Below are 25,725 nucleotides of genomic sequence, written 5' to 3' on the forward strand. Positions count from 1 at the left end.
ATTCTTGGCCAATAGGATGTAAGAAGATAGCTGGCATGGGGCCATGATAAGTTAAAAAAAAGCTAGGTAATTTGGAAATACTGTACACTAGAGAAGAGTTTTAATAGTCTGTGTTGTTTAGACAATGGAAATTTTTGAAAGCTTTAGAGCATCTGCAAAATAGTATTTTAATATAAAAATGAGAAATAACCTAATTATCATAATAATTTTTTGGGGGAAAAGATAGACAAAAAGTCATTTTCAATAAAAATCACATATAGCTTAGAAAAGAATTAATAAAGCTCCATGTCAGCATTATGAGGAGGAAGTACAGAATTCAAACATTATAGTTGTTGAACCATAAAAAGTTTGACCATAATATTACATAACTGAGATAACTCAGCATTTTGATTCACATTCAGTGCTTTTCCCTGATTATAAAACAATTCATATTCATTGCTTAGCAAAATTTCTTAGAAATTTTAACCATGTAAAATATAACTGGAAACTTAGTAAGAAAGAAAATGATAAGCAAGAATTTAAAAGTTGTTGTGATTTAAAAGAAATATAAAAAAAACCCTTTGCTTAAAATTTGGATACTATTTGTAGTGAGAAATTGATTCAAAACCTACTTACTGATACTTTTGACAGGATTATATGAAACTTTTGATTAGTTTATCAGTTTATAGCACCTTTGATGCAACAACTTATAAGAGGTTTACTTACTAGGTGCTGGCATATTAATAGCATCAGAAAGTTAAAGCTCATGCTGAGAGTAGAGACGAAAGAAAAAAAAAAAAAACATTTAAAAAAATTACCAGTAAGAGTAGTCCCCTTCTGTATAGAAGCAAATAACTAATACGTACCGTGTTTCCCCGAAAATAAGACATCCTCCGAAAATAAGACCTAGCGCATGGAAAGATAAGACATCCCCTGAAAATAAGACCTAGTGCAACTTTGGGAGAAAAAATTAATATAAGACACTGTCTTATTTTCAGGGAAACAGGGTAGCTACTTGCATCTAAAATTATTGTAATTGAAACAAAGTAATTTACATTACTAATGACCCTGAGTCATGAAGGAAACATAAAATTACATAGCATTTAATCTGTTTAAGCCTTAAGGCTTTGAGAGATTACTATCAAGAATAATTTTTAGATAATTTTGGGACCTTAAAAGGAAAATTTTCAATTTAAAGACTTCCATAGTTATTTGAACAAAATTATCTACTCTGATAATAATTAGCTTGATAAAGTTGTCTATTATAATAACATTTTTAAAGTTGGAAAAATATGAAAAATTTATGTAAATAATAAGATAAAATAAACAAAAGTTGCAATTATATTAAAAGTCAATCTGATCCTATTATAAGTTGTAGAAACATCCGGGACACAAGCACATAAGTCACTATTTTAACAAATTTTAAACACTATTCTCAGTCAGAATGCCACCATATTATAAGTGCTTATTATTGAATCAAAATATCTTCCTAGTAAAAAATTAGAGCATAAGTTGGAATGTTATGAGTACGAAATAATTGAGGGATATTATAGAACCATTATGCCTCTTAAGTACCATTACAGCTAGAAATCCAGGCTAGCAGAAGCCAAACAGGAAAAACAAGGATTTAAAAAGTTGGTCACAGATGAGAAATGCCAACTGAATTATTTATGGTTCCCGTTTTATGTGCTGTGGCTGTGAACATTTGCTGTTTTTTTCCCCCCGCTAGACCGTTCCTCCTTCAGAGGTTCCTCATTCTGATATTCAACCTTCCCCAATGTAGTTCATTCACTCTGAAGACAACCTCTTCCCCAGCCACAGGGGTGGCCTCCACTTCAAACCACACCTGAAGCTCTCTTTACTACCCGACCTTTCAATTAATACAATCAATATATTTCTTTTATTTTTAAGTCATTTTCTTTCTTTCTTTTTTTTTAGTATATCTTTTTACTGATTTCAGAGAGGAAGGGAGAGAAGAAAGAGCTTGAAATTTCAGTGATGAGAGAGAATCATCAGTCAGCAGCCTCCTGAACGCCCTACAGTGGGGAATGAGCCCTGCAACCCAGGCATGTGCCCAGACCAGGAATCGAGCCATGACCTTCTGGTTCATGGGTCGATGCTCAACCACTGAGCCATACTGGCTGGGCCTTACGTCATTTTAAATAGATTTTTATTACATTATAAAATATGTTGTAAATTATACAATATTCACAATATAATAATAATGAAATGCACACTAGCAGAAGTAAAATATTAGTGTCAGAGGCTTCTAAGTGCCCTTCCTCATTTAGCTGGCTTTCCACTCTTTTTAATTTGTATAGCTTTCATTTTGGGATACTAATCATTTTGCTTATCACATAAAGAAAATACATTTTTACAAAATGACTAGTATTTTTTAGTCCCTCTATAGTTTCTCTTAATTGTGAAGAGTTTTAATTTTAGCATCAAATGGGTAAACCTTTTCCTCTTTTGGTTCATATCCTTGCATGTGTATCTTATTAAGCAGATCTATCTTAAAAATTAGAAACATTTTGCCTCTGTTTTCTTCTTTAAAGATGTTTTCCTATGTTTTCAAGCTTTCCTCTCATAGTCTTCCCATAATTGATTTTTGTGGGTAAAGTACATTTTTTTTTCATAAAAATGATTTTTTATAAATTAACATAAACAATAGCTCTTCCTTCCCACCGCTCTGTCTTAAATCAAGTTTCTCTTCTATGCATGGGTCACTTCTGAGGATCTCTGTTCTATTCCCTTGGTCTGTTTGTCTAACCCTGTGCTTTACAGTGTTCACTACCTTGATATCTGGAAGGGCAAATCATTTTATATTGTTGTTCTTCTCTGTAAATTCATGACTGTTCTTGACCTTTGGCTCTTTCATGTCAATTTTAGAATGAATGTGTCTATTTTCACACACAAAAAAATCCTGTTGGGGCACCCTTTAGAATCACACTGAACTTATATATATATTTGGGGAGAATTGCATTTTCACAATACCGAGTCTTCTCCAAGATTATGGAAGATCATTATGTTCATTTGGATATCCTTTAATATTTTAACCATATGATTTTTATTTTTCTTCATCAGCAGTTTGCCTAGCTTCTGTTGGATATATTAAGTAGTTTCTTGGTACTTTGTGTTGCTATGTTTTCTTGGTATCTTCCCTTATTGCATTATTTAATTGCTTATTGCTGCTGTATAGATAAATTGACTTTTATATATTCACTAGTGGCCCGTGCATGAATTTGTGCACATTGAAAGGAAATTAATTATAAGGTGGCCAAGTGGAGTGGGACTGAGAGAGATGGGCCAGACATGGCCTGGAGCCAACCTCCTGCGGTCCCTCCCGGCTTGTGCAGAGTGAGCAGGATCTTTCCAGCAGGTGGATGTGGGGGGCTGTTTCTCTGTTTTCCGTGTCCTGAGTGGAGGAGCTGGGGACTAAGAAATTAAAGAAAGAAAGAAGAGACCAAGAGGCAGAAATAGATTCATCAAGCTGGGCGCTAGGTGGGCGCCATCTTCTTTGATGGAGAGGCAGCGAGCGAGTGACCCCCCAAGCCACGCAGCAGGTTTATTTATAGGGTCAAAGGAGCTTATTTGCATTCTTAACTAGGCTCTAGCATTAACTGGATTTACATATCTAGACCCACCCCTGCTGACACCTGGACAAAGGTAAGTCAAAAACTGAATACACCCTCAGCCCTAGGTCTCAGCTGACAATTTAAAGGATGTCCACGTGCCTTCTCAGGCGGCCCTCTACAGGTGGAGTCCCTTAGGCCCGGCCTGCAGGGTTCAGGCCAAAAATGGCTCTTCAACATCCCCTGGGGGGTCCAGAGTGTGAGAGGTGCTCCTCAAAGTTGCTGTCATGCAAAGGTGCTGTCACACAAGTGTGCAGTAAAGGAGATTCGGGGCCGGCAGTGCCCAGTAACAACATGACCCACGGCCAAAGGTGAAGTATTGTGGCCCCTCGAGGAATCGGGCTCCCTTTGCTCTGCTTTCAGGGTGTGTCGCCCGAGAATCACTGCTGCCAAGTCCCTGCAGCTCAGCAGCTCCTGCGTTTGAGCAGATTTGTAACATTTTTGACTAATTTTAGTCTCAAGGTTATTAACCTCACTGAATGAATTGGGAATCTCATTCTGGTTTCTGGAACAGTTCGTGTTATGCTGGAATGATATGTTCTTTGAATGTTTCAGCGACTGACCGTTAAAAAGCCTCCTGGGCCTGATTTTGTGTTTTTGTTTATGTTTTTACTTTATGGAAAGATTTTTAACTAAAGTTTCAATTTCTCAAGAAATGTGTTTAAAATATTTTACTGTGGGGGTAGACTTTTAAAATTCTACTCATAATTCTGTTGAGTTACATTTCGAGGCTATGTTATTAGAGGCATGCAGATTTAGAATTATTTTATCTTCTTGGTGAACCAAATATCTTATCATTCTGTAATGAACGTCTTTAAAGTCATTTTCCCCCCTTGGTAGTAATATATTTCGATCATCTTTCTTTTACTTGATATTAGCCTGGTACCCCTTTGGAATCTTTGATTTTTAGTTTTTCTGTGTCCTTGCATTTCACATCTGACTCTTGTAAATAGTATAAATGTTTGTTTCAATCCAGTCTGAAATATTTACCTTTTCGACCAGTACGTTTATTCTGTTCATAGTTTGAGTGATTGCTGGTATATTTAGATGTAATCCCACCTTCTTATTATGTGCTTTCTATCTGTCCCATTTTTCACGCCTTTTTCTCTTTTCCCAAATTTCCCTTATTTCTCATCCTATTTCTCAGCAGGCAATCTTGCTTCCTATTTCACTGAGAGAAAAAGCAGCAGTCAGAGAAGAGCTTCCACAAGCTCACTCATGACATCTGGCCATGTGGCTGCATCTGAACCCACCCACAGTGCCTTTTCTTCTATCGGGGACAAATGGATCATTCTCCCAGCAAAGGCCAACAGCCCTCCCCAACCCCCGTTTGTGCACTAAATCCCATCCTTTCTTGCCTTCTCAGGGATGTTGTTCACGCTCTATTCTGCATCATCAACCTTTTGTTCCTTATGGGCTCTTTTCTATAAGCATGGGTATACCGTTTTCTCCCATCTTACAAAATTCCTGTTTGGAGACCTTCCTTCCTCCTTCAGCTATCATCTCATTTCTTCATTTTACAGCAAAACTATTAAGAGCAGCTGTCTATCCTTGTTGTCTCCAGTCCCTGTCCTCCCATTCTCTGAACCAACTCCCACGAGCTAAGTTAGCAGTGACCCTCACCTTTTAACCTTTTTCTCATTATTCCTCCGGCTTACTCACACAAAAGCATTTGAAACAGCTGATCATTCCCCTTTCTTTGAAATAGCGTTTCTCTTGGCTGCTAGAGCATTCAACTATCCTCGTCTTTCTCTTACCTCCTCAGTGGCATTTTAATCTCCTTTGCTTTTTACTCCTTATCTCTCTCACCACCAAACACTGGAATGTTCTAAAGCTCAGTCCTTGGAATTCATTAATAAAGACTCCTACTCCATTGGTGATTTCATGGTTTAAATGTTTTACATGTGAATAATCACCAAATTAATATATCTAGGCCGGACATCCTGCCTGAACCCAGACTCACACATGAACCTCAACTCCCACTTGTCATCTCTAATGTCACATTCCCAAATGGAAATCCTCCTTCCTAATCTGATCTAAACACAATTCCCCCCTCCTCAATGCCAACTGCTCCCTCTGGCCAGGCCTAAATCCTTGGCATTATCTTCGATTTTCTTCTTTCTTCAGACTCACATCCAACCCATCATCAAGTTCTATTGGCTCTACCTTTAGATTGTATCAAGGATCCTATATTTCTCCCAACTCCATCCATCCTAACATCCATCACCTCTTCCCAGCATCATTACGATAGCCGCCTACCTCCTTTCATCTTTGTCTCCCTTCAGTGTATTTTTAACACTGTAGCCACAGTCTATCAACATGTAAATCTGATCATATCATATTTGTCTTCAAACAAAATCTACTTCAAAGATATTATATCTATATTTATAAATCTATTAAAATATTTGAATATAGATTGACAAACAAATGTAAGGTAATGTTAACAGAATTTTATGTTTATTTAATTCCTTGGTTTGAAAAAAGCAGTGTTTTACAAAAAAAAAAAATGATTCTATTTTATTAACAAGCATTGCTCACAACGTTTCATTGCTCAAAACAAATTTGAGACTTTATTGGGAATAGGTCAGGGAAGTGTCTTACTGTAACTATTCTCAAAGCCCTTCATCTATTAATATGCATTGTGGATCTCTAAAAATAACCTCTAAAACAATCTCTATTATTACTTATCTCAGTCTATTTTCACATGACTTACAGTTATTTTACTTGTGTACTCAAATTTGTATACATCTTACTCGTATTTGTTTACTAATTTATCTTCTTAACCAAACCATAAATTCTATCAGGACAGGGAAGTGTATCTGAGTTCTTCCCCATGGTGCCTAGTGCCCCCGCCAGGGCATTCAGCAGGAGTTCAATCAGTATTTTTTAGTGGATGGGTTGCTGGAGGAGCATCTAGTGCTGGAAGTTACACAGTTTGGGAACTACCACTCTCAAGTTACTCAGTTGTAGAATAATTCCAACGAGGAACTTGTGTTAAAACATGTAAGCCACTAGAGGTCCGTTTAATAAATTATTGCTGCCCTTCAGTGGAATCAATTACTACTTCAGGGAACTGAAGGGAGTTCTCAGAGAGCTGGTCATGACCTGGAAAAAAGATCTTGGTAAATCATTTTTATGCTTAGAAACTAAAACTGAGAAGCAGTGGCAAGAAGTATAGTGACCATGGGGTGAGCTGAAAGGCATCATGCTTTACACCAATGCCAACAATTTTGGGAACACATGTCAGTCACTACATGAGTTTTTCCACCAAGGGTATTTTCTTATTTTTAATAGTTTAAGTATGAAAAGCAGATATTCCTTCTGGAAATTGCAAATTATTGATTCACTGCTTCTCTTTTAGGATCAGTAATTTCACATATTACTTGATTTTATTTTTGAATAGGCAGAGTCCACGTTCAGACAGCTTTTTAAAAATATTTAAAATATATGGTTTACTCACATGTACACAATAATTTGTGGTTCTAGGAGAGTTAAAAATGGTATATTTTGTAATAACCAAAGATATAAAATGCTATTGTTTTTTTTTAAAGCTTTCTACTTCCATGAACTGCAAGATTCATGAATGTCCTCCAGAAAAAAAAAAAAAAAACGCTAATTTCATTAATTGAGAGTAGTGTTGAAGTGAAATAATAAAAATTTAAATTTTTTCCAGTTACCAAAATAGAAAAAGAATTTTACCAGTTGTCATTGCCCCATACACTGACACATCACTGAAAGCTTAGCTTATGCCTAAACTTTAAACCTTAAATGCCTAAACCTTAATACTATTTGGCAGTGGGGGAGGGGCATATGTCAAGTCAAACAAAGTATGTATTTCCACAGCGGCGTTTGCAAAGGTTAACCTGTGTATGGGCCTCAGAGGGGAAAGGGCAGTGTCCCGTGATCGATCCAAGACCCCTCCTTGGCTTTCACCCTGGTTAATAAACCACAGAGAGGGGTAATTTTTAAGCTTCATTTGCTTAAATGGAACTTTACTAATGTATGAAAAAAAAATCCCCAAACTTAACAGTTTTCAGCAAATCGATCTTATAGCTGAAAACACTCTAACTTCTTATTTCTTCTATTGGCACCTTCTGCACGAAAGATAAAGGGTGCCTGACTCTTGGGTCCTCGCAGGGAGACATTTCCAGAGTCCAGGACGAAAGGTGCCCTGACAGCTCCTAGATCCTCTGCACACTCAAGGCCACCGTGGCCCGGGGCGTGTGAGGGGCTTTCCCTGGAATCAAGGTCTCCTAGCTCCGGGCTCTTTCCCCAAACACCACCTTTCCCGCGGCGCCGGGCAGAGTGAGGGTCAAGGTCAACAGACCGATTTCCCGTCCGCTGGCGATGGGGAGTTTTAAAATGCGTTTCCCGAAAGGGCATTTCTGAACATTTTATTCCCCAAACACTGCGCAGCCCAAAGAGGGTGAGAGGTGGGGGAACGGGGACGGAGAGAGCGCGGATTCTGGGAGGCTGGACGGAACTGGGGGTGGAGGACAGGGCATCTGGGGGCAGGGACGCACTGAACAGCGGGTGGAGTGGAGGGGCGACCCAAAGCGCCAAAGCGGAGGAGCAGAGGGTGGGCTTGGCTTATCTAGAAGGAATCTGTAGGGCGGGTGTGTGTGTGGGGGGGAAGGGTAGGGCCAGAGACAGATGTCAGTTGCTCCCAGGTCGGGGAGTGGAGCGGGGAGGAGCTCCAACCTGGAGCCGTTCCGCACTGCGCGCCCCGCAGGGCGCTCGCCCTCCTCCCGCACTCCCGCTCCGGGCTCGGCGACTCCTCCCGGGGCCGCGCCGCTCTCCCTCCCGCCCGCCGGGCCCCAGTCCGCGCTCCAGCGGCCGATCGCGCTCCGCACGGTCCCGGAGCGCAGCCCCCGGCGGTGCGTCTGCGCCAGGCCGGCCTCCGCCCCCGCCCGGCCCCGCGCGATCCGGCCCGGGAGGCGGGGAGCCGGAGCGGGAGCGGGAGCGCGGCCACTCCGCAGCCGCCGGCCGGAGCGCGGTCCCGAGGCCCCGAGCCCGGCCCCCGGGGAGCCGGCGGCGCCGCGGGAGACCCGCAGGCTGGAGGGGGGCGGGGCCGGGGGCGCGGAGGGGAGCGGGGAGGTGAGCCGCACGCGGGCGGGGAGGGCGCGGAGGGGAGCGGGGCGGGGAGAGGAGGGGAGCGGGTCCGGGGGGCGCGGAGGGCACGCGGGGAGGTGAGCCGCACGCGGAGGGGAGCGGGGCGGGGAGGGGAGCGCGGGGAGGGGGGCGGGACGGGGAGGGCTGCGGGGCGGGGAGGCGGCGGCCGCAGGAGACCCGAGCGGGGCGGGGAGGGCGCGGAGGGGAGGGTCCGGATGCAGCCGGCGCCACGCGCTCGATCCTCCCTCCCCGGGTCCTCCCTCCCCGGACCCCGCGCCCTCCGCGGGAGCCCGTGCTGAGCGGCGGCGGCCCCGATCGCGCCCCTGGGGAGGGGTGGGGAGAGGGAGGGCTCCGGAACGGTGTCTGTTCCCCCGATTCCTCCCCGTAACTCCTCTGGGTCCCCCCTCGCTCCCGCAGACACCGGAGGCTGGGCCAGGAGGAAGGAGGCCGGGATCCAGACTCCGTCCCAGGTAAGCTGTGCCCCTGCCCCTGCCCCTGCCCCTGCCCCTGCCCGGAGGGACCCGCAGGCTCCCTCCGCCCCCCTGACAGCCCGGCTCCCCACCGCTTTGGGGGATTGATGCAGCGCGTTTCATTGAAAATCGTGCCTCCTGCTCTGCCAGCACGGGAGTGTTTTTAGTATTCATTTTGTTTATCAGCCAGATAGGTGACCGTGGTGTGCTCAGGCCATTGTGTGTTTATAGAAAGTAATTGGCTTCGTCTGGAAGTGCCCTCAATTATGTTGGAGCCCAGTGTTCAGCCCGCAGCCAAAACTTGTTGAAAATCATGCCCTAAAAATCTGGCTCTTACAAAAATAGGGCAGAGAGAGCGAGAGGATCTTTGTCAGGAGATTGCCATTGCTCCCACCCTTTGGGGAAGAATTGGTGTCAGTTTTCACTCCTCAAGCAGTTCATTTTTTTATTTTTATTTTTTTAGATAGAAAACCGTATTACAGGCCGTGGTTAATTATTCGTCATTATGGGTGAAATGGGGAGAAATGGAACACACTTCTGACCTTTCCCCCACCTTCATGTCTTTGGTTAGATTACAGTCCTGTTAGCCGCCCCACACTTTTTCCACCTTTATTATTTCTTTGCTGTGTTAATCTCCATTTATTTATTTTTTCTTTCTCTAAGGTGTGTATTTTTTTTTTACTCTGCACCTCTCCCTCTGTTGTTTCAAAAATTAAAAGCTGTTTACAGAAGAAAAATACCCATCCTAGATAATTTTCAGAATATTTAGAAACAGTTTGCAGTTTCTTTTCTCTTAGCTAATTAGTCTTTTGGGGGTTGAGGGAAGAGACAATATCAATAATGGTAAATTGAGCTGATTCTGCAAAGAGGAAATGAAAAGCTATATCTAAGTCACTTGCAGTGATGACATGGAAAATGTACTTATAGTGAGTGAACATAATTAAAACCTTTTAATACTGAATAACACAGGTGAAGGCAAACAATTGTTTACAGAAAGGATCATAAATGAGTTAGAAAGGTGAGAAAGAAGGCAAACCGGAAGTTTAAAAGACTAGGCCTTCAGGACATCAGGAGATACATTCCTTCTGTGCTCAGCCAGTAACCGTGACATTCACATAACCATGACATTGGCATATTCATAACCTGCTTTGGGCCTCCGTGTCTTGATCAGTGAAAAGAGGGATCTTACCTCGAGACCTATTACATATCTTTTGGTCCTGACATTTGATGCATTCAGCAGCAAAGAAATATTTATTGGATTCTTATTTACTATGTGCCAGGCATTTTTGGAAGCAGTGATGGAGAAGAGAAACCTGGTTCTGCCCCCAGGAAGATTTTTGTCTGGTGGGGGAAATAATAGTGAAAAAAAGAGACAATGGCATAAGGTAATTACAAAGGAAACATAACAGGAGCAGCGGAAAGGAAAACAAAGCAAAACTGTAGCGACTCATTCTGTTCAAGAGACATAACAGCATGTGAGAAGTTCTCCACATGGGAGCCAGAATGGTCTTTTCTTACTTCTAGAAAAGGATGCAGTGTCTGGACCATCTATGATAATAACAGCGTGATATGCTAATTAGACCGGACTTCCTTCTGGACGGAGCTGGGGCTGCGAGGGAAGCCCTGGTCCCAGGTGCCAGAGGGAAGCCCACGCTGGCAGCCAGGGGAAGGAAGGCCTACTCTTGTTTTAAAAAAAATTTATTTTATCATAAAGTATTACACATAATAGTACATATATCTCCTTCCCTGCCCCCCCCCTCCCATAGATCTTCCCTCAGCCTCCCCTAACTCTTGTCACATGCCTTTATCCCCCACCCCCCCAGTGTCTTGTGTCCATTGTTTGTGCTTATACGCATGCATACAAGTCCTTTGGTTGATCTCTTTTCCCCCTCCCCAGCACTCCCCAGTCTTTCCACTATAATTTGACAGTCTGTTCAGTGCTTTACTGCCTCTGTGTCTATCTTTTTGTTCATCAGTTTATAATCTTTTATTTTCCATAAATGAGTGAGATCATGTGGTATTTTTCTTTCATTGCCTGCACAGATTTCGTGCACCGGGCCTCCGGTAGGGAAGAACAGTCAGACAGGATGGGATTGAGAGGTGTGCAGGGGCTATCGGGTTTGTTTTAGGCCTTTTAGGTGATGGTCAGGAAGGTAGCTATAGTTCTAAGTGCCACAGAAGACCATTGAATTTTAAGGAGGGAGAGACATCATCTTATTTACGTTTTCAGATGATCTTAGCTGCTCTTTGGAGAATGATTTGGGAAGAGGCAAAGGAGAATGTAGATTGAGACTTCGTTAGAAAGAGTTTGTAGAGTTTGGATGAGAAGTGCTAGAGACTGAATTAAACTGGTGTCAGTGGAGAGGGATTTAAGAAATACTTTGGAGCACAGGAGTTGAAGTGGATTGTATGTAAAGGGTGAGGGAAAGCCAGGACTCAAGAATGACTCCCAGATTTTTGATTCATGCAACTTGTAAGTTATGGTATCATTTATTGAAATGAGAAAATCTGGATTATTTTATTTAAATTCTTTATTGTTGAAAGTATTGCATATGTCTCCTCCCTCCCTCCCTCCATTGACCTCCCCCCATTGGCCACTCCCAACCCCCAGTACATGCCCTCACCCCCCTACTGTCTATGTCCATTGGTTATGCTTATATGAATGCTAAATGATTTTAAATATTTTTTTAAAAGACTTGGAAACAAAAGAATTTAATGTTGGAAAGGACTGCAGGAGTCAAGTACAATCTCTTGGTTTTCCTTTAAAAAAATATTTTAAAGTATATTTTTATTGATTTCAGAGAGAGGAAGGGAGAGGGAGAGAGAGAGAAACACATCAATGATGAGAGAGAATCATGACTGGCTGCCTTCTACATGCCCCTACTGCAGGTCAAGCTTGCAACCCTGACATGTGCCCTGACCCGGAATCAAACCTTGATCTGCTGGTTCGTGGGTAGACAGACATTCAACCACTGAGCCACAGTGGTTGAATGTCTGTCAACCACTGAGGTTTTTGTTTCCCATTTTACAAAGGAAACAGACTCAGAAAACAAGTTGGTTTCAGAAGCCGAGGCCTGTTCTTTCTTCTCGATGTCATATAAACAAATCTTCCATAATTACCGTAGTAGTCTTCTCAGTTATCTAGTCTATATTTTCTGTGGAAAACATCGAATGAAGCAATTGCGAGACTAGTCAAAGCGTGGCCCATGGGCCACAGCATCACCTGGTGAGGCCCACAGACCTCACCTGGGAGCGTGGGAGAATACAGAACCTCGAGCCTCCTTCCAGAACTAGAGAAACCAGAATGCATTGTGACAGGATCCCCGGGTGATCGGATTCACGTTAGAATTTGGTAGGCGCTCTTCCAGAGCCAGCCAGTCCACTTGGAAACTCCCGCCTGCTCAGGTCAGCAGAGCCTAGGGTGTCTGGAGAAGGGAAGAGGAGCCCCTTGTCAGACAGCAGGGAGAGATACCTCGCTAGAACATTCTGAATTCAGCATGTTATGCAAAAACAGGAGCAAAGTAAGCTGTGTGGCGGGGTGACACATTTTAAGGGAAGGGAAGAGAAAATTACAAAATAGTGAGCGGCTCTCCTGCTGCTGTTACTGCCCGAGTGGAAAAAGGGAAAAGACTGCATGTAAATTCTCCTGCTTCCCCCATTCAAAGGCAACACTTGTTCTCCCACTAGTGTTATTTTCCATGATTACAAATGTGGACCCTGAGAAAGAAAATACCTACTGAAAAAGGCTCCCAGTGGCTGGCTGGGCTCAAATTTTAAAAACAAACAAACATACAACAACTATTCAAAACAAAATAAAACAGAGCTTAGCAGCCATTACACAAGGGCTTCTCATTGCAAACTCCACTTCAGGGGAAAGCCTGCCCTGTGTTTCTGCCATCTGAGCTAGGCCTTAGGAAGCAGTTCCTGGAACCCTATTTCAACCAATAGGACTGAGGCTTTCCCTCCTGCATTGGAGCTACACAGCTGTATCCCCATCAGTTCCTCCACTGACCAATCAGAACGGCTTCATTCTGACCAATCGGTACAAGGCCTTTTGGACCACTCAGACTGAAGATTTGGAGTCCTCATTTGCATGAGTGGAAGGGGGCCAAGGGCAGAGACTTCTGTCTCTGTAAGTCAGCTCCCTTCTGGTTCTGAGAATGCACTTTCCCTTCCCACGGAAGACTTTTCTGGCTGGAGCAGAGCAGGCCAGGGCAGACGGGCACAGAATGGAGCAGACCAGCAAAGAGCGAAGCAGGCTGGTGTGGAGCATAGCTGAGAGGTCTAGCCAGAGAGGTGCTGGCCTTGTGGGCCGCCTCACAGCCTTGCTGTATCACAGATGTGCTGTTTTGCACTGAATCAAGTTTCCTTCTCACTGAACCCCACACTGGGATTCCTGTTGGCATTGAATTGGCGCCAAGGAGGACTGGTTGACACAAACGATAATGTAAAGAGGAGCATAATTGAGGATCAAAAAGCCACATAAGTTCTCTCCAAATACCAAAATAAGTATTAGGTTGAATCCTGAAACTTTTAGTAGAGGTGTTTTAGTCTTGGCTGATGGTCTTTATAACAAAATCTTGATGCCCAAGCTGAATTCCAGACCAAGGAAATAAAAATCTGAGCAGGTGGGTGGGGGTGACTAGGTATCACTATGTTGTAAAGGTCCTCTGTCAGTCGATTGTGCAGCTCTAGTCGAGAACCCCTGCTTTAATAGGTCCTACCTTGACGCAAGAGGCAGCTCTGAGATTGCAGTTCTGCCTGTACACTCACCCAAACCCCAGGATCCTCTATTTCTCTCCTAGCACCAGGCAGTCAGCAAAACTCAGGTCACACTCTGCAGTGTGTATGAAATTTCGCCCATGGAGCTTTCAAACATTAAGGGAGGCAGGATTTTTTTAAAAGAGGCACTTACTGTTGGCCAATTTTGTTAAAATGTGAGTAAAAACAGTTACTGCTGACGAAATGTTCTAAAATTGGATTGTGGTGATGGTTGCATAACTGTAAATTTACTGAGAATTATTAATGTTTACACTCAAAGTGGGTAAATTTTATGCTGTGTAAATTACACCCCAATGAAGCTTCTTTTCAGTTGTTGTGTATGCATCTACATTCTTGATTTCAACATATAATTAGATAGGAAGCCAGTGCCTGTTTTGTGTAATTGGAGTCTCAGATCCTAGCCCCATGCCTAGTGGATAGGGCTGTTGGGTTGGTGAATGGTTGGGGATGGATGGATGGATGGATGGATGAATGTCATTATGATCATGGGTTGTGGCCTCATTTCTAAATTGATGTCAATCACCAGAGACCCCTAAAGTTTATAGCACTCAGTGGATGTTAGTGTCATTTGTAATCTGTTTTGTGTTATGGCATTGAAATCAGACAAACGTGTAGGCCTTTCATAGAAGATTTTTTTTTTTTTTGCAAGTGACTTACTGCAATACAGAAAAAGTTGTATTCGGTAGCCAGTAAACATATGCATCTGTAAATCAATGTTGTCTGCAACAAGGTTATTGTTTCTTTATTTTATAACTGGCAGTTTGTAGTTTGTACTTCTTTATCCCCTTCACCTATTTTGCCCACCCTCCCACCCCTCATCCCAATGGCAACCACCAATTTGTTCTCTGTATGTATGAGTCTGCTTCTGTTTTATTTTACTTACTTTTTTTTTTTTTAGATTCCACATATAAGTGAAATCATATGGTATTTCACTTAGCATTATACCTTCCAGGTCTATCCATGTTGTTGCAAATGGCAAGATTTTGTTCTTTTTTAAGGCTGTTTCCATATCTTGGCTGTTGTGAATAATGTTGCAGTGAATAGAGGGATGCACATTTCTTTTTTGAGTTAGTGTTTTTGTTTTCTTCAGATAAATACCCAGAAGTATGCTGGGCCCTTTGATAGTTCTGCTTTTAATTTTTTTTAAGAACCTCTATACTGTTTCCATAGTGCCTGCACCAGTGTTCATTCCCACCAGCAGTGCCCAAGGGTTCCTTTTTCTCCACATCCTTGCCAACACTTGTTATTTTTTTGTCTTTTTCCTAATACTCATCCTGATGGGTATAAAGTGGTATCTCATTGTGATGTTGAACAACTTTTTTCCCTTCCCCCCGCCTTCTCCCTCCCTGCTTCCTTGAACAACTAACTTTTTATGTGCCTGTTGGCCATCTCTATGGCTTCAAAGACAATGAAAAAAATGTCTATTAAGATCTTCTGCCCATTTTTAAGTCAGATTTTATGTTTTTGATATTTAGTTGTTCCATATACTTTTTAATAGCTATAGACCAGCAATAACTTTATATTTGGAAACTAGTGTCCTAACACTTTTAAGGTCACAGAAAGCGAATTTAACTTAGGGTTCTTATAGTCTTAAGCGTAAATGAGCCTGTAACGCACTGTCATTAACATGGCTTGAAGCCGCCCTGTGTAATTTACTTTTATTTTAAACAATTTTTATTGATTGATTTGAGAGAGGGAGAGAGGAAATAGGAGAGAGAGACAGAAGAACATCTATTTGTTGTTCCCCTTATTGATGCATTCATTGGTTGCTTCTTGTATGTGCCCTGACCAGGGATCGAACCTGCAACCTTGGGGTAGGTATCAAGACGATGTTCTAACCAACTGAGCTACCCAGTCAGGGCCAGTCCTGTGTAATTTAGAGATGATTTTGTAAGTATAATTTTATATATATCAATGACTTGAAATAAGGGGACACCATGAGGTATTTCTGTTCCTTGATTTTCTAGAGGAAATATGTACGCTTTTATCATACAAGCTAGTTCTTAATGGTATGGTGATGTGAGGTTTTTTTCTCTGCCTTTAATTCTACATACACCTTGTGTTTTCCTAGCTAGAATGTAAATCCTTGAGTGTCAGCGCCATGCTTCATTTGTCCTTTATCTCTCCTACGCAAAGAACACAGTGGCCTCCTAAATTCGTGCTGGTCACACGGCAGGGTAGGTCTGTCTTGTCATTTACAGTCCCATCATTTTTTGTCAATGGAGATGTACAAAGTAAGATTTTTAGTAACTTTTTTTTGTAAATACAAGGTAAACCTCCTTCAGATATTGACATTATTCATTTTTTTATAACCCCATTTATTTTTTAATTTTTATTTATTTATTTATTTTGCAGATGTTACAGTTTTAATTAACTTCAGCTCAGCGGTTAACCTAGTGATCCAAATGGTAGCCTAGCAAATTAGGAGTTGATTGGTGAGATCTGGTCCCAGTGTGTCCGCACCAGATAGTTACCCATAGTTTGTGGGAATGAGCCACTCTTAGGCCTGTGCATGGATGCGTTCATGGGACACCGGCCCTCTTCTTGGCCCTTTCATCTTTCTTCCCTCTAAAAAGCAGGCGCTCTGCAGGGTCCTCAGAAGACAAACGGGTTGCTAGCTGGGTTTCCTCAAAAGTTGCCCAGCGACCATTCATGTTTTGTTTTGTAGTATTAATAAATTTAATTCTTTGTTTGGTTTTGATTTTTAAAAAATTGAATTATTTCAGTACTTTATCTATTTTGTAGCTAGGATTCTTAAACTTATAGCTCTGGATTTATCTAAAACTATTCTAAGCTGAGATTCACATTGTAACTATTTAAGGTTAGTATTGATTTTAGAGAATATAGTCACAGGCGACATTTGAAGATCTAAACAACTTAAAGATTTCCCCTAAAATGTTTGTCCTGCAGTTTTAGAATGAGCAGAGGTTGGAAGACTCATATTTAAATCCTGGTTGGATCACTACAAACTTCATTGACTTAAGCAAATCATTAAAATTCTGGGTGTTTCCCCATCTTTAAGATGGGCATAATATGTACTCCACAGGCATTTGAGAATTCAGTGAGATAATGTTATATATGAAAACCTTGTGCACTCTTAAATATCACACATATTTTAGTACTGTAAACTTTCAATAATACACAAATAACCCATCTCTCAAATCCTTTACAAGTTTTATTACTTTTCTCAAGGATACTTTTACATTCCTTGAAACTATAACAAAGAGTCTCATTTATCACTCCAACTTTTATTTATAGTTACAGTCACACCATTAAAGGGTTCAGTTAGAACTTGCCATTAGAAATATAATGTGAATAAGGGTCAAACATGTTAGAACAGTTGCCTGTAAATACGTATAAAAATACATGTTATAATGGGAAGCCCATTAGGTCCCAATGAGTTTTTTTTTTTTTTTTTTTTTTTTTTTTTTTTTTTTTTTTTTTCTATTTAAAATTACTTTTTATTTTTTTATTTTTTTTATTTATTTATTTATTTATTTATTTTTTCAAATCAATCTTTATTGTTCATATTATTACAAAGGTTCCTCATTTCTTCCCCCCTCCACCAGGTTCCCACCCCACCCTCCGCCCCCTCCCCATCCCCCATTGTCCTCATCCATAGGTGCACAGTTTATGTTCAGTCTCTTCCTCCCTCCCTTTCCCCGATAGTAAATCCCTTTTCAGATAGTAAATCTGTTACTTAGCATTATCTCATATCAATAATACCTCCACATGCCCAATGATACACTTCACACAAAAGACATTTCCAAATAGGTCAACCAGCCTCATCCAGGCCCCACCCAAGGCACTTACAGATCAACACCCCAGCGCTATACTAACTCAACACATCCAGATCTAAGCCTTCATCACTTGATTCAGCAGACCCTCAAGTTCCCGCAAAAGTTTCCAGCCATGTCTGAGAGGCAGCCGTGGGCAGGTACAGGCGAGGAGCGAGCTGTTTCGGGCCTGGCTGCTCCGGGCCTGGCCTCTGTTGCTCTGGTTCGTTCCACAACCAGCTGCTCCGGGTCTGGTCACTGCCGCTCCCGACCTAGTTGCTCTGGACTTGGCTGTTGCTGCTACAGGCCTGGCCGCACCCGACCCGGCTGCTCTGGGACCGGTTGCTCCGGTCCCGGCCGCTCCGGGCCTGGCCGCTCCCAGCCTGACAGCCGCTGCTCCGGGCCTGGCTGCTCCCAGCCTGGCAGCCATTGCTCCTGGCCTGGCCGCACCAGACCCGGCTGCTCCGGGCCTGGCCGCTCCCAGCCTGGCAGCCGCTGCTCCTGGCCTGGCCGCACCAGACCCGGCTGTTCCGGGCCTGGCCGCTCCCAGCCTGGCAGCCGCTGCTCCTGGCCTGGCCGCACCAGACCCGGCTGCTCCGGGCCTGGCCGCTCCCAGCCTGGCAGCTGCTGCTCCGGGCCTGGCCGCACAAGACCCGGCTGCTCCGGGCCTGGCCGCTCCCAGCCTGGCAGTCGCTGCTCCGGGCCTGGCCGCACCAGACCCGGCTGCTCCGGGCCTGGACGCTCCCAGCCTGGCAGCTGCTGCTCCGGGCCTGGCCGCTCCCAGCCTGGCAGCCATTGCTCCTGGCCTGGCCGCACCAGACCCGGCTGCTCCGGGCCTGGCCGCTCCCAGCCTGGCCGCCGCTGCTCCGGGCCTGGCCGCACCAGACCCGGCTGCTCCGGGCCTGGCCGCTCCCAGCCTGGCAGCCGCTTCTCCAGGCCTGGCCACTCCCAGCCTGGCAGCCACTGCTCCGGGTCTGGCCGCACCAGACCCGGCTGCTCCAGGCCTGGCCGCTCCCAGCCTGGCAGCCGCTGCTCCGGGCCTGGCCGCACCAGACCCGGCTGCTCCGGGCCTGGCCGCTCCCAGCCTGGCAGCCACTGCTCCTGGCCTGGCCGCACCAGACCCGGCTGCTCCGGGCCTGGCCGCTCCCAGCCTGGCAGCCGCTGCTCCTGGCCTGGCCGCACCAGACCCGGCTGCTCCGGGCCTGGCCGCTCCCAGCCTGGCAGCTGCTGCTCCGGGCCTGGCCGCTCCCAGCCTGGCAGCCGCTGCTCCAGGCCTGGCCGCACCAGACCCGGCTGCTCCGGGCCTGGCCGCTCCCAGCCTGGCAGCCGCTGCTCCGGGCCTGGCCGCACCAGACCCGGCTGCTCCGGGCCTGGCCGCTCCCAGCCTGGCAGCCGCTGCTCCGGGCCTGGCCGCACCAGACCCGGCTGCTCCGGGCCTGGCCGCTCCCAGCCTGGCAGCTGCTGCTCCGGGCCTGGCCGCTCCCAGCCTGGCAGCCGCTGCTCCGGGCCTGGTCACACCAGACCCGGCTGCTCCGGACCTGGCTGCTCCCAGCCTGGCAGCTGCTGCTCCGGGCCTGGCTGCTCCTAGCCTGGCAGCCGCTGCTCCAGGCCTGGCCACACCAGACCCAGCTGCTCCGGGCCTGGCCGCTCCCAGCCTGGCCGCCGCTGCTCCGGGCCTGGCCGCACCCGACCCGGCTGCTCCGAGCCTGGCTGCTCCGAGCCTGGCCGCTCCCAGCCTGGATTCTTCGTGGTTGTCTACTGCTGTTCTGGGCCTGGCTGCTCCCAACCCGGCTGCTCTGGGCCGGGCTTCTCCGGGCCCAGCCACTCCGTGTCTGGGTGTTCCTGGACTGGCCACCCTGGGCTTGGCCACCTCTGCCTCAGGCCTGGCTGCCACTGCCCCAGGTCTGGCTGCTCCAGTGCTGGCCGTTGATGCTCTTGTTCTGGCTGCTGCTGTTCTGGGGCCTGGCCACTGCTGCTCCGGGCCCAGCTGCCACTGCCTTGTGCCTGGCCACTCTAGGCCTGGTCGCCGCTGTTCCAACATTCTGTCCCTTTTTTCTCTTCTTTTCTTTTTCTTTTTTTAAAAAAAACAACAAAACGCATTTATGTTGCAATGTTGGCTGGTGCGTTGAGTTCTGACTTAGTCTTTGATTTTTCAAGATCTTCTTTGTATTCTTTCTTAAGTAATTTTACTATCATTTGCTCTCACTTGATTTCTTCACATTGAGAACTTCTTTGGTTTCTTCCTCCTTGTCCTGGGAGCTCAGCAGGTTGGCCTGTGGCACCCCTTTGTTCTCCGCGGGCTCCGGCGCTGCTCCAGCCTGTTGCCGGGGTCGGCGCCGCCCAGGAAGCAGCCCCCATCCTTGGCTCCGTTGCCAGCGCTCAGCAGTCGAAGGTTCAGGGGCACCCCCCCCACTGGGGGCCCCGTCGCCCGGCTCCTTGCTGGCGCCCAGCTGGCCGGTGTCCGGCAGGGGCTCCTGCTCCTCGTGGCGTTCCTCCAGTCTGGAGCTTTCTTTCTCCCTCCCACTAGGGGAGTCCAGGATCAGAGTCAACAGACTGTCCTCTGCGCACAGTGTGCGCGACTCCGGGGGCTTGGCCTTTCGCCGCGCTCCCAGGACTCCACCTCACAGCCCCGTCTCCCCCTGCCCGAGCCTGGGTCCCCAGGGACTGGCCCAGACCTGGAGTTCGGGGAGGTCTGGACTGAGGCTCAGAGCTGCGGCCGGAGGCTTTGTTTCTTCCGGCTAGGGTAATCCAGCATCAGAGTCAACATTCAGTCCTCTGCGCGCCATGTGCGCGCGACTCCGGGGGCCCCGCATTTCGCCGTCCCCCGGGATTGTCTCCCCCTGCCGGAGCCTGGGTCCCCAGGGTCTGGCACATAACTTGGGGCTCAGCGCTGCCGGTTCGGGGGTTCAGCCCAGGCTGGGGGTTCTATTTCCTTCCTGCTAGGGAACGCCAGGCAGCACCCAGCCCTCTCCTCCTCTCCGGCTGCGACCTCTCCGCGCGCGCGTGCGTGCGAGCGCGCAGCATGTCTCCGTACCTTAGGCTTTTTTTCAGCTCCTCTGATTTTCCTTCTGGTTTTCTCCCTCCTTCCTATTGTAGAGTTTTCAGTCAGTCGACTACCTGTAGCTCTGGGCAATGTCCACTCTACGTTTTAGTTGTATTCCTTTGAAATTGTTGTGAGCTGCTGCGGCTAGGTGTATACCCGAGCAGCCATCTTGGATCCTCCCCGCTAAAATTCCCAATGAGTTTTTATCTGTTCACATTCTGATTTATGGAAGAGGTTTGAATTTGCTTTATAAAATTAGCAGATAGCTGATACTGCTTTGCTTTTAGTTTGAAAAGACCTTGATCGTCATGATAGATTTCAAGATTTTGCAATTCTTATATTTTGGGAGATGCAACAATCTCTACTCAGAAGAAGTTAGGACGAGGGTATATGACACTTGGGTTCCTTTTAACCTTAGACATTATATAGGACTAGGGGTAAGTTGGTCAATTCAACTTGAATGAAATGATCATTCATTAAATTACTTCTGGTTCTTTTAAGTGCTCCTGAATAGTGAAGATAACCCACCACTTCTCCAAGAGAATGGTGATGTTTTTGTACTACCCTGGTCCATCTGATCCCCTCTTGGCCTTCTGGGAAATCACTCCAGGGAAAATAGCTAATTACCATCCCTTCTAACTTGAAAAGTGTGAAGTGAAGCATGTGTAATAGATGAAAAATAGTGAGTTTTCTCCTTTCCCAGGATCTGAGTTAGTCATTAAGAAAACTAGGTAATGCTGAGGAGTAATGATATGGCCAAAGAAAACTGTACTAATACAAGAGGCCAGGTGCACAAAATTTGTGCAATAGGTGGGGGAAGGGAGGAGAGTCCCTCAGCCCAGCCTGCTCCCTCTCACAGTCTGGGATCCCTTAGGAGATGTCTGCCTGCCAGCTTAGGCCCAATCTCCCTCATACATCCCTCTTGCAGTATGGGGCTCTCACAGTCCGGGACCCCTGCTCCTACTGTCCACTTACAGTTTTTTACATCAGCTGTGAGCTTGGCTTCTGGCTGAGGAGCGTTCACCCTGTGCACTTCTGCATTGAGCGTCTGCCCCCTGGTGGTCAGTGCGCATCATAGTGACTGGTCGTTCCACCAGTCATTCCTCTGTTCAATCGGTTTGCATATTAGGGTTTTATTATATAGGATGAGCACACCTCTTCCCCTTTTCCCTCATGCCCCCCCCAAAAGCCCTTTCTTAAATTCCTTACCTTTGCCCAAATGACACATGCCTTAGCTCCATGGTTGGCAAACTGCGGCTCGCGAGCCACATGCAGGTCTTTGGCCCCTTGAGTGTGGCTCTTCCACAAAATACCACGGCCTGGGCAAGTCTATTTTGAAGAAGTGGCATTAGAAGAGGTTTAAGTTTAAAAAAAATTGGCTCTCAAAAGAAATTTCAATTGTTGTATTGTTGACATTTGGCTCTGTTGATTAATGAGTTTGCTGGCCACTGCCTTAGCTGAACTGCATGCACACGGATTCTAATCCTAGTTCCCTCACTTTGTCTCTTACGACCTTGAACAAATAAATTATCCTTTGCTTGTCTTGATTTCTTCATCTTTAAAATGAAGGGCATCCTGTATTGATTGTGGGAATTCAATCAGTTAATCTGTAAAGCACAACAAACCTGACAGAGAATGTGCTGTAATGAGTATTAGGTTATATTGTTTTTTCTTTCTAAAGATTAATTTGCCCTAATTAGTTTGGCTCAGTGGGTAGAGCATTGGCCTGAGGATTCAAGGGCACCAGGTTTGATTCCGGTCAAGGGCATGTACCTTAGTTGCGGGCACATCCCGGGGGGGGGGGGGGGGAGGTGGATGTATAGGAAGCAGCTGATCGATGTTTCTCTCTCATTGATATTTCTAACTCTCTCTCTCTCCATTCCTTTCTGTACAAAAATTAAAAAATATATTTAAAAAGCATAAAGATTAATTTACTGGGTTGTTTTTTTTTTAGTCATTTTATGTGATCCATTTCTAGGATAAAAAGTTAAATATTTTTAGCTCCAGTAATTTCAAATTTCATTTAGTACAAAACCCCAAAACACGTTTTTGAAACATTCCACCTTTCCTGCAAAATCCATTAAATTCTCTGAAATGATCCACATCTGCTTTTAGCATAAAAGAAATTGTGCAATGAGGAGAGAAAGGAAGAGTATTTTTCATTCATTCCCATTAGTGACACTGATTTATGGCCTGCTGATTATTATTCTGGAGAAAGTTACTTCGAATATTTCAGATGTTAGTCACTTAAAGAATTTGACAAATTTCCCCAGAAAGACTAATTGTGTTGTATTCTATTCCACCAGTGAATAAAAGAAGAAAAGATTTCACAACTATTATCTAATTTAAGGCCATAAACACATTGCTAATATCATTGAGAAGCTAACTTGCTCAATGATGAGTTAGAGGATATAGGGTGAATGATAGAAGCCAATTATATTTAATTCTTTATTATATTTTAATGCCTGTTTTTCTTAAGGTATTATATAAGTGCCAAGGTTCATTAGTAGTTCATTCTTTAGTAGTTGATTCGTCTTATTCTCATTTACTAAGAGTCAGGTGTATAGGATAGTTGATAGACCACGCCAAATGACTCTTGAGAGTTCGGATTTAAAGATTTTCTTAAATTTATTGATCAATTTTAGAGAAAGGGAGGAATGGGGGGGGGGGGGGAGACATGTATTTGTTATCCCGCTTATGTTTGCATTCATTGCTTGATTCTTGTGTGTGTCCTGACCAGAGATGGAACCCATAGCCTTGGCGTATCAGGAGCACACTCTCCCCAGCTGAGCTACCTGGACAGGACCCTTTGTTTTCCATGCTTTTTCTATCTTCTGTTGTCCTGTGTGCTATAACGTCCTATCGTAGTCCTTTCTACCACTAACAGCTTTTCTCATCTGCTGCCTCTGATCTGCAGGAAACTGGGTAATCAGCTTAGAACTGTGTTTTTAAAAACGTTCTAGATGAAGATACCATCTCTTCCTTTTGTTCCCTAGTGCCCTGTTGCTCAAAGAGGGGTCTGCAGACAGCGGCAACAGCTCACCGGACTAGAAATGCAGACGCTTGGGCCTCACTCCGGAACTGCTGAGTCAGAGCCAGCGTTTTAACAAGATTCTCAGGTGATTCATGTGCACATTGAGATCTGAGCAGCCCCACTTTAGCACGTCAGCTCTGTGACAGCTCATTTTTCCATGCTCAGATCCCTTTTTAGCTCGCAAATTGTGACTTACTTGTGCTCTAAGTTTATTGCTTGCTGAAATATTTTATGTCTGCAAACGAGGGCCGTTTTATAATGTCTATAAAGGTGTATTCACCTTTGGTAAGAGGTAACTGATGGACATTTTGTTTTCTCTCCCCTAGGACATCCCTGGTGATCTTGGAAGAGTCTGCGCCATGGAATCCATCTCGATGATGGGAAGCCCTAAGAGCCTTAGTGATACTTTTCTGCCGAATGGCATAAATAGCATTAAAGATGCAAGGAAGGTCACTGTAGGTGTCATTGGAAGTGGGGATTTTGCCAAATCTCTGACCATTCGGCTTATTAGATGTGGCTATCACGTGGTCATAGGAAGTAGGAATCCTAAATTCGCTTCTGAGTTTTTTCCTCACGTGGTAGATGTCACTCACCATGAAGATGTGCTAACCAAAACAAACATCATATTTGTGGCTATACATAGAGAACATTACACCTCCCTGTGGGACCTGAGACATCTGCTCGTCGGTAAAATCCTGATTGATGTGAGCAATAACATGAGGATAAACCAATACCCAGAGTCCAATGCTGAGTACTTGGCTTCCCTCTTCCCGGACTCACTGGTCGTCAAAGGATTTAATGTTATCTCCGCCTGGGCTCTTCAGTTAGGGCCTAAGGATGCCAGCCGGCAGGTGTGTATTTCTAAATTTTATTCTTGTTTATCTAGTGTTTTGTAGTTAAACAAGTAGCATGCATTTAAAAACCAAATTAGGACCCCCTCCAATGATTAGCATGTTGAAAACTACGTATTAGCACCAGGAAGTTCTGATCTTGTGGGGGCACACAGCTTTTCTTGCACTTTTCTGTCATAGCCAGCTAATCCAAGGAAAGGCAAGGTTGGCTGATGAAGAATGGAACACGGTGTACTGATCTCCCCTTGCTTCCTCAAAAAGAGAAACAAACAGCAAGCATGTCCTTTTCTTTCACTCCTTCCCTCCCAGCCTTCTTTCCTCCCTCTTCTTCCTTCTCCCCTCCTCCTCGCTGGCAGCTACTGGTGGCGGTATTCCATTGCTGTGTGAAATACTACTTTTGGGGATCCCCAAGAAGAAGGCTTTGGGAGTGCCTTTTTATTTTACATAGATGACTCCTAGAATTTATTAAAACACAGTAGTACAGTTTATTTCATTTTTAAGCGTAGGTTGTAATCCATGTGGGGAAGGAAGATAGCAGCAGATTGGATTTCTTAGGTTCTCTGTTAGCCTGGGGGTTGTGTCTGGTTCACCTTGAAAATAAAAGCAGACGGGAAACTCCCTCCATGCCTTTGTGGCAGGAGAGCCTTTGTAAGTAAACATTTGAATAGTGCGCCTTCAAGGCGTGATCCTGCATTATAATTAAGCATGATGACAAAATACTTTTATTATTATTTTTTATTATTAATTTTTTTTACTGAGGAAGAGAGAAGGATAGAGAGTTAGAAACATCAATCAGCTGCCTCTTGCACACCCCCTATTGGGGATGTGCCTACAACCAAGGTACATGCCCTTGACCGGAATTGAACCCGGGACCTTTCAGTCTGCAGGCCGACGCTCTATCCACTGAGCCAAACTGGTTTCGGTTACTTTTATTATTTTTGTCCATAAAGATAGTTGGTTAGGAGTCTTAGAAAATAAGTTCAAGTATTATATCACTGTATGCTGCCTGTCAGTCACGATGACCATTCACTTTTGGGTCTTTAATT

At 44.8% G+C, this 25,725-nt stretch overlaps 1 protein-coding gene across 3 annotated transcripts in view; it reads left to right on the forward strand.

The window, feature by feature from the left end:
• Positions 1 to 8,613: 8,613 nt before the first annotated feature.
• STEAP2 (STEAP2 metalloreductase) overlaps positions 8,614 to 25,725 on the forward strand; it is a 28,932-nt gene continuing 11,820 nt past the window's right edge. Inside the window, exons 1-4 of one of the 3 annotated variants that reach the window (XM_084897415.1) lie at positions 8,614 to 8,708; positions 9,141 to 9,193; positions 23,791 to 23,913; positions 24,155 to 24,679. In XM_084897415.1, the coding sequence (XP_084753541.1) occupies positions 24,188 to 24,679 (492 nt within the window). In that variant the 5' untranslated portion in view covers positions 8,614 to 8,708; positions 9,141 to 9,193; positions 23,791 to 23,913; positions 24,155 to 24,187. Of the gene's footprint in view, positions 8,709 to 8,990; positions 9,194 to 23,790; positions 23,914 to 24,154; positions 24,680 to 25,725 lie in introns of those variants that run through there. The other 2 variants (XM_084897417.1, XM_084897416.1) reach the window with 2 other exon arrangements.

This window comes from Pipistrellus hanaki (genome assembly GCF_964339955.1).
Source record: "Pipistrellus hanaki genome assembly, chromosome: 10".
Lineage (NCBI taxonomy): Eukaryota > Metazoa > Chordata > Mammalia > Chiroptera > Vespertilionidae > Pipistrellus > Pipistrellus hanaki.